Source organism: Orycteropus afer, unplaced genomic scaffold (assembly GCF_000298275.1).
Source record: "Orycteropus afer afer isolate SDZICR_OR568_19922 unplaced genomic scaffold, OryAfe1.0 scaffold00067, whole genome shotgun sequence".
NCBI lineage: Eukaryota > Metazoa > Chordata > Mammalia > Tubulidentata > Orycteropodidae > Orycteropus > Orycteropus afer.
In genome coordinates this window covers 4,113,442-4,126,661 of record NW_006921654.1, presented here as the reverse complement: position 1 = coordinate 4,126,661, position 13,220 = coordinate 4,113,442, and the positions used below count along the sequence as shown (strand labels likewise).

At 46.7% G+C, this 13,220-nt stretch overlaps 1 protein-coding gene across 1 annotated transcript in view; it reads left to right on the top strand.

Annotated features, from left to right (window-relative positions):
* RANBP10 (RAN binding protein 10) overlaps positions 1-13,220 on the top strand; it is a 63,671-nt gene that overhangs the window by 11,775 nt on the left and 38,676 nt on the right. The window contains exon 3 of the mRNA XM_042780864.1: positions 11,995-12,047. Coding sequence (XP_042636798.1) covers positions 11,995-12,047 — 53 coding nt within the window. The remainder of the gene's footprint in view (positions 1-11,994; positions 12,048-13,220) is intronic.

Here is a 13,220-nt window from a genome sequence, read left to right as displayed (position 1 = left end):
CTGTGCATAAACAGCCCTTCTTTCTCCCATGATTGTTCTCTCCAAGGAGTGTATCTACCTCAGGTAAATGTTCAACTCATATGCCTGTCTTTTGTTTGTCTGGAATCCACAGGTGTGGGTTCAATTCCAGACCTGAAGGGCAGCTAGGGGCCATAGTCTCAGTGGTTCCACCAGGCTCTGTCAGACCAGCAAACCTGGCCCCGCCTTTTTTTTTTCCAAATGATTTTGAGTTTTGTTCTACATTGTTCTCCCTCTCTATCCAGGATCTCCTCCATAGATCCCCCTTTGAGTGATTGACAGTGGTAGCCAGGCACCATCTAGTTCTTCTGGTCTCATAGTCGTATAGGCTGAGGATCACATTGTGCACCAGTCCACGAGGACTAGTTGTTTCCCTGAATCTTTGGTTTTCTTCATTCTTCTTCTCTCTGGACAAGGAGAGACCCATCGTTGCATCTAGATGGCTACTTGCAAGCTTTTAAGATCCTAGTCGCTGCTTGCCAAAGTAGGAGGTGGAACAGTGTTTTGTGTAGTATGTTATGCCAATTGAGCTTGATGTCCCCTGCAACTATGGTCCTGAGCCCACTGGTTCAACTACTTGTTCCCTCTGGGTAGCCATCAGGTGACTCTTAAAAATTTTTTTCTACAATCATAAAAGTAATGTGTGTCAGTTGTAGAAAACAGAAAAGAAAAAAGACGAATCCAAGCTGACTGGAGTCTGCTCACAAGATGGCAGTGGTGTCAGCAGACTGTGCTTTTGTGGAAGGGATGGCAGAGGAAGAAGGAGGGGCTTGGGTGCCAGGAATCCCCACTCCATTCTCAGGGCAGGCCATTGTCAGGGCTCCAGCTTGCCCTCTGCAGCCTCAGTGGGGACCTGATTGTGTGGTCAGCTCTCTGCTGTGGGGGTGGTCATCTGAGGGCCTTTGGTGTCCCCTGCTCTTCCTACATCCTCCTCTCTGGTGGATCTTGGCCCAGCTTGGCCTGAGCAGCGTCTGCTCGCTGTCCTCTCCTCTCTGGAGGCAGGGATTCTCTCTTGGCTACCCATTGGCCCTAAGAACCCAACAGAATAGGAGAGTCAGTTGTGTTTTTAATTTTTAATTGTGGTGGAAATATATAGAACAAGGCATTTACAGTTTCAGCTTTGATCTCATGTGCAATTCCATGACATTAATTATGTTCACCATGTTTTGCAGCCGTCATCACTGTCTGTTTCCTAATTTTTTTTTATCACCGTTAACAGAGACTCAGTGATCTTTAAGCACTAACTCTACGCCCTTCACCCCGCCCCCGGTAACCACTAATAAACTTTGGTCTCTCTGCATTGGCCTATTCTAGATATTTCCTAAAAGGGGCTCATATAATTTTTGCCCTTTTGTGTCACACTTATTTCACTCAGCACAGTGTTTACAAAGTTCATAAAGGTCACTCTTGTAGTTACATCTTGACACTTTGTCAGTAAAGGGGCTAAACTGAGCAGTTAGTGACAGACACATGGCCTCACTGCCATCCAGGGCTGGGTGCTAACTGCTTCACTTAGTGGCTTCCTCTTCTCTCTGGCACATGGTATTTCTTGTTTTTTTATCTTGTTACCTTATGGAAGAAAGGAGTAAATCAGAGAAGGTTACCTTCCTTTGGCACAGTGGTTAAGTGTTCAGCTGCTAACTGTAAGGTTTATGGTTTGAATCCATCAGCTGCTCTGTGGGGAAAAAGACTTGACAGTCAGCTTCCGTAAGGGTTACAGCCTCAGAAACTGTATGGGGCAGCTCTGCTCTGTCCTATAGGGTCGTTTTGAGTAGGAATCGATTAAATGACAATTTTTCTTTGTTTGTTTTTGTTTTAAACTGTGATTTGGGTGAAAGCTTACAGAGCAAATTGGTTTTCCATTCAACAATTCATATAAATTTTGTTTTGTGACATCAATGGCTTTTTTAAATAGGGTTATTAATTCTCCCCCAAGCTCCTTGCATGTATCCTGTTTGAAAAGAAAGCCCTGGTGGAGAAGTGATGTGCAGGAGAGCTAAGTTCTGTCTATTCCGGTCACCTGCTTGGCGGGTGAGAGCCCTTGTTGCCTCCCAGGCTCGGCATGGCCAATGCAGCCATATCTGTCAGCATTCCTGGCATAATCTGATCCATTTCCAAGAAGGCATCAGTTATCTCCTTTTCTCTTCGGTAGTCCCCAGGTCCAAGCCTGGAGCATGGCCTGTTTCTCTTTACCAGAATGGGATGCTGCCAGGGCCTCCAGCACATGAACAAATAGACGGAGTGGGGCTGTGGGAACACAGATGGCTGTCCACTCACCACCCTCCTGGCCCCACGCCCACGTGTGCTTTGTCTAACTGTGTTGAACGGCCTGCACTGAGGGCTGTCTGAGTAGCTGAGGCAGCAGCTCAGAGAGGCCATGTGATGTGGGCACATGGTGAACAGAGTGGCAGAGGGGAGATGTGAATGTGGGTTTGTCTGATATATTTGCTGTGAGGCAGGTATGGTTCTCATCCTGGTGTTTCTTTGTGCACAGCATAGATGCCAGGATGAGAGCAGAACTGGAGAAGGGCTGCTCCTGCCTGGCTCCAGAGTTTCCGAGGGTCTCGGAGAATTGCCCTTTCCTTGGGGACTCCTCGTGCTGGGCAGCACACTGGGCCTTGTCTGCTCCTCCCTGCCCACGGAGCTCACGAGCCCAGAGTGCCTGGCTCCCTCCACATCTCTGCGTCCCCAGCGCTCCTGCCTTTGTCCAGGCCATCATCATTTCCCACCAGGATGATTTCGGTAGTCTCCATTTTTCCACGTCAGTCCACTTCCCAAACATCAGCTGTGTGATCAGCTGTGCCCTTACTAAAAATGTTCAGTGGCTTCCCAATGACTCCCATGAAGTTCCAGCTCCTTAAGCTGGCATGCAGGCTCTGCGTGAACAACCTGTTTGCTGCGGCAGCCGTGTCCCACCACCCACGCCGTGACCCAGCCACACTGAACTTCTTTCAGTTCCTCCACCATGTGGCTGCTTTCTTGCCTTGAAGTCTTTGCACATCTGGCAGCTCCTGCCTGAGACACGCTTGTCTTTTCCTTCTCATCGCCTTGGTTTTGCCTTCACTTTCTCTGGGAATCCCTCCTGCTCTTTGCCCTTGAGCCAGTGTACCCTGGTTCTACTCTGAGTAGCCACTGGGAACTGTCAGCAGGCCAGGACTGGCCTCCACCCTCGTGTCTGGCCCCTTACGGATCCTTAGGGAAGGGGGGAGTGATTGCAAGGGGCTCTATAGACAGAAATCCATCACACCCATTTTGCCTGAATTTCTCACCTTTTCCGAGGACCCAGTAAGGCACTGGTGGTTCGGTGGTAGAATTCTCAACTCCTTCGTGGGAACCCGGGTCTGATTCCGACCAGTGCACCTCATGCTCAGCCACCACCCGTCTGTTGGTGGAGGCTTACGTGTGCTGTGATGCTGAACTGGTTTCAGTGGAGCTTCCAGACTAAGATGGACTATGGAGAAAGGACTGGCAGCCCACTTCCAAAAAATCAGCGAATGAGAACTGTGGGTCACAATGGTTTGATTCGCAACTCATGGGAACGGCACAAGACCGGGCAGCATTTGTTTCTGGGATCACCGTGAGTTGGGGGCCAACTTGATGGCACCTGACAGCCACCACCAAGGACCCTGTAGCTCCTGAAAGCCTCCTGTTAGATGACCTCCAGAGGAAAGGTGTCAGGGTGGCTTCCTGAAGTCATTCTTCCTGTTCCTGACATGCAAAAAGACTACTGTATGTGTCCAGAACATGCTTGGGTTTGGAGTTTCCATTATGCCTTTCCTTTTTATTGTTCTGCCTCATTCTTGGCAAGCTGTTGGAGAGCTGAGACCACATCAGTCCAGGATTTAGCAAAGCACCCATGACACATTTTTGATGATTGAGGGAGAACCTCCCGCCTGTTTAGATTTTCTTGAGTGGATAGAGAAGTGCACTTCCCTTGTGCCTGCTACGTCACTGACTTTGTGGTTGTAAGTCATTTAATCTCACGGTGTTGAGGGGACTAGGATCGAGGGTGGTGTGGTTGAATTTGAAGTTCATATATCTGTCACATAGCCCTGTAGTGACTACTTACCAGCTAAAAGCTGAGATTCCCAGTGGAATGTGGCTGTGCTAAAGCTCTCCAGGCCCTGAGTGGATGAAGCCTCGTGTTCATTGAGTACCACTGTGTGCCCAGCACTGCCGTGGCTCTGTGCTGCTTCTCTGAGGACTGGGCGGAGGGGAGCCTTCCCAGAGCCCCTGCATCTGGAGGTTGGAAAGAAAGGGCAGGTAAAGGAAAGTATTATCTCCCTGGAACTTGAATTCCCAAGCTTGAAGAGAGGAAAGGACTTCATGTAATAACAGATGTTATGGCTGATGAGAGTTGACTCATCTTTACCTTGTAACTGTTTTTTTTTAAAAAGAAATGGCTTTATTGAGCTATAACTAACGTATCACACAATTCACCCATTAAAAATGTACAATTCAGTGTTTCTTTAGTATATTCACAGGATCCCTCATAGCTTTTTTTACTATGTCTGCTTATCTCAGAGGTTGGATAGCGGTCTTCAAGTGCATGAAGACTTGCTGGGAGATAGAAGTCTGCATCTTCTTGTAGTAGTATTAGCAAATCATTCTTTTGGAAAAGAATTTTAATGTCACCCAGTGTTTAAAGAGTTGGGGCTCATTCCCCTTGAACCCTGACTCAGGCCCTTGGGTAGCTTCTCACTGCAGATAGGTTTGCAGCTTAGGGTCTTGTGGGGCTGCTGCCTGTGTCACTGACACTTAGAGGTGGCGTGGTGCCCAGATGTGGTATCAGCCTCCTCCAGACTATGCTACCCTCAGTTTAGCCGTTTGAGTTCTCAAATTGAGCGTGGGGCTTGTGCAGTGAGTCCCAGGCCATCAGTTAGTTATACACCATCCCACTGAGGGGCAGAGAATCTACAGGAAGGTGTTGAGGGCTTAGCCTCTGGAGGTGGGGGAAGCTCCCCTGTGGCGAGGCCTAAGCAAATTGTTGTTGTTTTTTTTTTTGAATAATGTTCTATTTTATTATTTTTGGTGGGGTTTATTTTACACAGTGGTTTGGGTGCCCATTCAACAATCTCTACACAAATTGTTCAGTGACATTGGTTACGTTCTTTACAATACATGAACATTCTCATTGTTTCCATTCTGGTTGTTTTGTTTCCATTAATCTAGTTTCTCTGCTCCCTTACACTGTCATTTTTGTTTCAAAGTAATTGTTGACCATTTGGTCTCATGTAGACGATTTTAGCATATTGGGTCTTGAGCAGATGTACCTTACTAATTCCCATTTCCATGGAAAGTTGTGGAACCAGACCATGTTGTGGTGGCCACGCATAACCCTTCCTGGGTGACCGTTGGCTTCCTGCATATGTGCCTACATATGCACAGAGGTGGCTCAGCCTGCCACCTCTGTGGGTTGCCTAAGTGAAGCCATCTCTCCTGCGTTGGAAGGAACATAGTGCCTAACTGGTCACTTTGCCTAGGAAACCGGGGAAGAAGAATAAACTCGATTCTCCTCTGGACCTTTCAATGGTAGGAGGTTGAGCCCACCTCTAAGCCATGCAGCTGGGCCCCAGGCCTTGTCATATGCAGACTGTGAGTCCAGCACAGAGAAGCCAGGGTGCCTCATGGTGAAGGGTGGCTTGGGAGGAGGAAATGGACCCAAATGGGAAACTGTCACGACTCCTCTCCCTCCCGAGTCAGTTCTCGTGAGGCTTTGTCTTTGGGAGAGAGTCCCCGTTAGCTTAGTGAGGACTTGCTGCTGAATATCCCATAGCTGGCTGCCCATGGATCCCAGTGGCTCTTATAGAAGTTTGTTTAGACCCAGGTTATTAAAATAATAATGCCTTTATCGAGATATAATTCACGTACTATAAAATTCACCATTTTAGAGTGTACAATTTAATGGTTTTCAGTATATTTACAGAGTTGTGCAACTACTACCACTATCTGATTCCAGAACATTCCCACTCCCCCCACCCCCCAAAGAAACTCTAGCCCATTAGCAGTCACCGCCCCCCGCCCCAAGCCTCTGACAACCACTAATCTACTTTCTGTCCCTGTGGATTTCTTTGTTCTGGACATTTCATACCAGTGGAATCCTACTGTGTGACTTTTTGTGTCTGACTCCCTTCACGTGGATAATGTTCTCAAGGTTCATTCATGTTGTAGCCTGTATCAGATATTTATTTCTCTTTATGACAGAATGATACTCTGTTGTATGGATATACCACAATATGTTTATTCATTCACGAGTTGACGGACATTTGGATTGTTAGTGCTTTTTGATTTGGTGAATAATTCTATTAGAACATTCGTGTGCATATATGTTTTCAGTTTCCTTGGGTTTATATGAGTGGAATTGCTGGCTCATATGGCAATTCTGCATTTAACGTTTTGAGGAAGTGCAAACAGTTTTCCACAGCAGCCGCACCCTTTTCTAATCCTACTAGCAATGTACCAGGGTATCAGTTTCTCCACATCCTTGGCAATATTTTTTGTTTTCCATTTTGTTAATATAACCATCCTAGTGGGTATAAAGTGGTATCTCATTGTGGTTTTGGTGTGTGTTTCCCAAATGACTGCTAATGTTAAGTGAGCATCTTCTCATGTGATCATGGCCTGGTGATCTGCTTCCGAAAGGTCACAGCCTTGGAAACCCTGTGAAGCAGTTTTCCGCTGCACACATGGGATCATCGTGGGTTGGAATCGAGTTGAGGGCGACTGACAACAGCAGTGTTGTCTGTTTGTGGATCTTCTTTGGGGAAATGTCTATTGTCCTTTGCTCATTTTTAAATCTCATTGTGTGTCTTTGTGTTGAGTTATAAAAGTTGTTTATATAGTCTGAATACTTGTCCATTGTCAGATATATGCTTTGCAAATATTTTCTCTCATTCTATGGGTTACCTTTTACTTACTTGATGATGTCTTCCCAGGGTACTTTTGAAAAGGAATGTCTTTCTTCCTGGAAGTCATCTGGTTGCCAGACTTAAGTGTGCCTGCCATTTGCTAGGTGCTGGGTTGGGAGCTTCAGGAGGGTTAAAACGGGTTTGTGCTTTGGGGCTGAGAGGTCCTAGTCTCTGAATCCTTCAGACACTTCACCTTCATGTATTACCAGAAACTGTCCTCGAAGTTAGTGCTTGCACTGCTCCTGGTAAGCAGCCTTTTCCCCATTTGTGTGTCAGGAAACCCTTGTGCCAGGGTTGGGACCATGTGTGGTGCTGGGCAGAGGCTCAGACCCTTGTGAACAGGACCAGATGAGTGGGCTGGTATCCAAGGCAGGGAAACCCACTTTTGCACATTGGGTTGGTGACTGACTGCAGGGTGGTTGGGGCAGTTTACTGCTTGGTCAACCTAGTCCTTGAATGTAGGGAGACTGGCTTTTGACAGCCTCTACCATGTAGTCAGGAAGCCAGTTATTTGGGCTGTTGTTTTTCTGGGTAAACGTACAAGCTTTAATCTAATGGACGCCTGCCAGTAGGCTTACACAGCTCAGCTCTGATGATTTTTGACACTGGCCCATTTTGGCAGGAGGTGGTAGGCAGTTTGGTGTCCTTAGGAAGGATTGAGTTGTTTTGTCAAGCTGCAGGCTGTATTGGTCCACACCTTTGACCTTTAAAGACCCAGCTCTGTGTCCCAGAACAAAGCAGAAGACAAGTTCCCTTTGAATCATGGAACTCCCTCTTTGAAGTGCTGTTCTTTTTCCTTTCTCCTTTTGTCTTTTCCTTCCCTTTCCTCTCTCCTCCCTTTTCCAGTCCCTGATCCTTATGGGCCAAGTTCTCAAGGCCATGTGTGTTTGCCATCTTTTTCCTGGCTCCTGCCCAGTGTGATGGGATAGCTGGTTTCAGAGCAAGGTGGGTTGGTCAGAGCCTTTCCCCTCCCTGATTGCTGGCAGGGGCAGAGCCATAATTGTGTGGCAGAGACCCTGGTAGTGTAAGGAAAGAGGTGCACGGGTGCACACAGCTTGCTGAGGGAGGAAAGAAATAGTCCAAGATGGGGAAACATATGTGGAAAAATCCTTGCAGAATTGCTTACAACAGGAAACAATGAGAATGCAGATGTACAGCCACTTAGAAGTAGTTGCCTTAAGGCAACTCTGTGTGCTTGCTTTAGTTGTTGTTGTTGTTAGATGGCCTTGTGTCTGTTTCCACTCAGAACAGCCCTATGTAACCGTCAAACTGCTGGTGTTTCCTAGGCTGTCATCTTGATGAGAGCAGATCTTCAGCTCTCTCTCACACAGAGCTGCGGGGTGGGTTCTAACTGCCAGCCTTTCAGTTAGCAGCCGAGTGCTTAACTGTTGCACCATCAGGGTTCCTTAATTGCTTTTGAGTGGAATGGCGTCTAACAACAACAGCAGCATTTGAAATAAAGGCTCTGAAGACCATGTAGAAGGTTGGGGAATGCTTATGTAATGATAGGTGGTGGTGCGGGGAGTAGGGCGAGTGTGTTGTTGTTAGGTGTCATTGAGTCACTTCCGACTCATAGTGACCTTATGGACCACAGAATGACATACCGCCCAGTCTTGCTCCATTCTCACAGTCAGTGCTGTGTTTGACCCCATTCTTACAACCATTGTGTCCGTCTGTCTCCTTGAGGGTCTTCCTCTCTTTTTGCTGACCTTCTGCTTTACCAAGGATGATGTCCTTCTCTAGGGACTGGTCCCTCCTGATGACATGTGCAAAGTACATGACACGAAGCCATCCTTACTTCTAAGGAGTATTCTGGCTATACTTCTTTCAAGATAGATTTGTTCATTCTTCTGGTGGTCCATGGTATATTCAGGGTGTTTTTTTTTTTTTTGCCAAACTATAATCTAAATGCTAAATTACTATTATTTTTTTCTAGCTCTCCCAAATTCATACCTTAATGAAACAGTTGTAAAATTGTTAATTGTGATGAGGTTTTTTTTTTCTGTTTTCCAAGGTTTTTGATATTTTTGTGCATAATAGAAAAATTCTATAAAATATCAGAACAGGACACTCTTGTTTCTCTTGGGTCCTTGGTGGCTGGGAGGCTCCTGGCTTGCTCTCCTGCCTTCCGACAGTGGGCTTGCCTTGGCTGTGCCCCAGTTCACCGCTTCTAATCTGGAAAGGGCTGGGAAACCAGATAGCCAGGCTTGTTAGAACCAGTTGCTGTCAAGTTGGTTCTGACTCATGGTGAGCCCATGTTGTGTCAGCATAGAACTATGCTCCATAGAGTTTTCAGTGGCGGGTTTTTCAGAAATAGATTGCCAGTCCTTCCTTCTAAGATGCCTCTGGGTGGACTTGAACCACCAGCTTTTCAACACTCCTAAGCTTGTTAGACGGAAGGAAGATGGGGCAGTCTACTTCCATAGTGATAACACCTCTGAAACCCAAGGAGGGGTTGCTATGAGTCGGGGCTGACTCGACAGCACGTAACAACAACAACAAGCTTGTTAGAAGTGGGTCTAAATTGGAAGCATAGAGATGGGGCTCTGCTGTACACAAAGTGCCCTTGATCTGTGACTCCTATCCTCTTCTTCTGGAAACATTCTCTGTGAAATAACAACGTGTGTAAAGGTCCCAGAAGAACACGTGACCTCACCCAGCACTTGGCTGATGCCAAGTCCCCTTCCTCCCTCTGTATCTTGGGCAGCCTCACTGGTCTGCTCTGGAAGCTTCTTCACTGACGTCCATGTGACACTCGGTAGCAGCTAGTACTGATGATATAATTTATGTGCTACAAGGGCCCGCAAGACTTGGGTACAGATAGAGCTGGCACAACAAAGCCTGTCCCCTGAGAAGTCACACAGGATTGAGTTCCTGACTTGTGCCTCACCAGTTGTGATGGCGATTTTAAAAGACTAGATGAAGAGTTGACAAGGTGACTGATTCAAAATAGATGTTTGATACTGCATTACTGTCAGATTTTGGATGTTTATGTGTCTTCCTTAGGGAAATGATTTATCTTAAGCTTGCTTGCTGTTTTCAGTGGCATTTTGTCACAGGAAGGTGAGATTGGGAAGACAAAGCTGAAACCATTCATTCTGTGTTCTCTGGTCTTTAGATTGACATTATTACCCTTTAACGATCTGAACCCAGTCTGTCAGAAATTTGCTACCTATCTGTGAAATAAATCAGTATAAATAGTGACCTTCCGATAGTGGTCTTGCCTTCCGATAGTGGGCTCGGCAAACACTGAGCTTGGGCCTCTGTGTCTGTCAGGAGCTATGCTCAGGGTGAGGGATGCAAGATATGCCACCCAAGTTCCAACCCTTGTGGGGCTCTAATGCTAATGGTGAGGGTGCCTGCAGATAACCCAGGCTCAAGAGCCTGGGGTGCTCTTTTGTCTGGGGCAGGTTCACATAGAGGAGAGACAGCCCAGCTTGATTCCTGCTTCAGGGATTGGCAGTGGGTGCTTCATTTGTCAGAACTTCAGGATCCTCTGTGTGTGTGTGGATGTGTGTGTTGCCCTTTGAGAGGAAGGGCTTCCCACTGCATAGGGACCATCGTCTTAAGAATGACTGGCTGCCTCTTGACCTCTGCTCAGGGTTGAGGCTTCAACCTGACCAGAGCTGCTGGGTGCAAGGGACTGGCCCCCACAGGGGACGGTGAACCTTGCTTCTGTCTGGTGTCTCTAGTACACCCTTTTTGCATTGCTTTAATTGTAAGAAAATGGGTTGAAGAGCCCACAGTGGGAACAGGGGAAGTTTGGGAAGTTGTCAGTGGTTCATTCCTTCCAGGCTGTGGTGAGTACAGGGCAGGTTCAGGGTCTCATGCCCCTGGGACAGTACTGTCCACATCTAGCCCTTTTCTGTTCTGTACACTGTCACTTAGACTTGTTGGCCTGGGTCTTACTTTAGATAGAGTCAGTTACTATGGGCCAGGCTCATACTTACCGTGGCATCACACTCAGAAGTCACTTTCTTGAGGTTACACCTCAGCTCTCTTGGTTGATGTTTTGAGTATTCTGGGAACTTTAACTACCTGTTGACACTATATGTGGTTAATATCACCATTGTGTGTGGGTTTCTGCTACTTTACTCTTAGGAGGTGATGACTTATTTCTCTTATTTCTAAGTTCTTGGGGAAATACCTCACTATTTCGTTGTATACTACAAACATTTAGACTAAAAATAATGTTCATTTCCTTTTCTGACCTGCCCCCTCATGAGTGCGCCTAAAACATCTCTGATAGAGTTGTTGCAGCTTAGGCCTCATGTTGCTGTGGCTGACTTAGTTCTTTAGGCATCTGGGTGGGGAAGGGACTCTCGGGTCTCACACACTAACTAACCACCAGCTTTGGATGGTCTAGGAAGCCAGTGGTGGATGTATGGGGGGAGGGCAGTGAGTTTTGAGGCACCTAGAGAGGAAGCTGGGGGTCTTGGTCCCATGCACATCCAGCCTGGCTGCACCTTTTCCACGTCCTGATCTTTGCTGTACAGTGGCTTGTTTCTGTGGGTGTGGTCCTGCATTGTTCTGGCAAGTGCTACCTAGGATCAAGTGGCTTACTTTAGGTACCTCTTGAGAATAGATTCTAGTGCCTTATAGCTCTGGTGGCGTAGTGCCTAAGGCATTTGACTGCTAACTAGAAGGCTGGCAGTTCAAACCCATCAGCCACTCCTTGGAAGAAGGTTTGGCAATCAACTTCTGTAGTGACACCGCCTCGGAAACCCAAGGAGGGCTCACTATGAGTCAGATTGGACTCTACAGCAGTGAGTTTGGTTTTGGTTTTTATCTGGAGCCAGAAAACCAAGGAACTGGAAGCAGGGACTTCAGGAAACTTTCCTCTGAAACTGTAGCCAGTGGTTCATGGTTACAGGCACTGCCTCCTGTTTTTCTGGCTGCTTAAGGCATTGAGGTGCTTTCCATTAGAAAATCAAAATGTAAAGACTCTCCAAGAACCACTAATGCTGAAAGCATCTCCACAGTTTTTCTTTTTCTGTTTTTTGAGAAGGGAGGTACATAATATTTGCTAACTAAAAAAAAAATTTTGTGTGTGTGTGCTTTTTTGAAGGTACATGGGAATAGGACTCTCAGCTCAAGGTGTCAACATGAACAGACTTCCTGGTGAGTCATTGGTTAAGAGAATATTTGTTCTGCTCTCCTGATTTTGTGTTGAAACTTATGGTGGCAGCTAAGAGGCTGGAGAAGATTTTGTTTGCTGGCCACCTGCCCCAAGCCACATCACTGGGTGGAGGATCCTGAAAGGTGGCCATTGGGCTGGGATGGTGTGGGCTTCCATTCCAAACATTAATTGGCGAGTAATTGTCATTCATGGAATTTGAACTGTTTGCAGTCACAACCAAGTGACCTCAGCTTGCCCCCAGTGGGGAAACGCCTCAGTAGCCCTCACTCTCATTGGCCTTTGCTGACCAGCCTAGGATTCAGGCATGTCCTGGGAGGGAGGCTACTGCCACCCGTGGAACCTTGTTACTTCACCATGTTTAAGATCAAAGTCTTTATGCGACCTCCCAAGTGGAACATGATTGAGGCAATTTCTTTATGAAAAGGAGGATGTGAGCACGGCTTGGGTTTTATCGTCAGCAGCCTCAGATTGGAGGAATGCTCTGGGCCCTGCGGTTGGACCTCCTCTGCCACCCAGATACCCTTTCTGCTGCCTTCTGCCCAGCAGATCATGTCCTGGCTAGGGGCAGAAGCTTCTGCACCATATGCTGATGGGTTCCAGAAGATGGTCCTAAGTCCATTTGTTCCTTGGGTGGCAGAAGTGACATGGTATAAACTGCCTTGACCACCTTTATGGGACAAAGTCCCTCTGTTTTGGCCCTGGCGCTCCACCGTTTATGCCTGTGATGCATGGAAGGCCTCTGGCTTTCTCCAAAGAGTGAGTGACTGTTAAACCCTGCACGGTCCAATCTAGGTTTAGTATCAACCTCAGACTTTTTCTAATGGACTGATTTCAAATACTGACATACCGACATGCTTCAGATTCAAGTCATTGTCAGGATCTGTAATTCTGCCCTTTTTTTTTTTTTTTTTTGGCTTTGATATGGGTAAAGACTGGTCTTTCATTATTAATATGTGTGGCATGTTTGACCTCCTTGTGTAGGGTGTGGTTGTGGTCTTTGCTAAACAAGCTTCTGGCTTTGGCTGGGTAGGTCTTTTTGCAGTGTCCATAGCTCTGCCTCTCCATAAACAAGGAGCTTAGAAAAATAATTTCCTATCAACAATAAACTGATTCTTTTTTTTTTTTTTATTTTTATTGTGATTTGGGTGAAAATT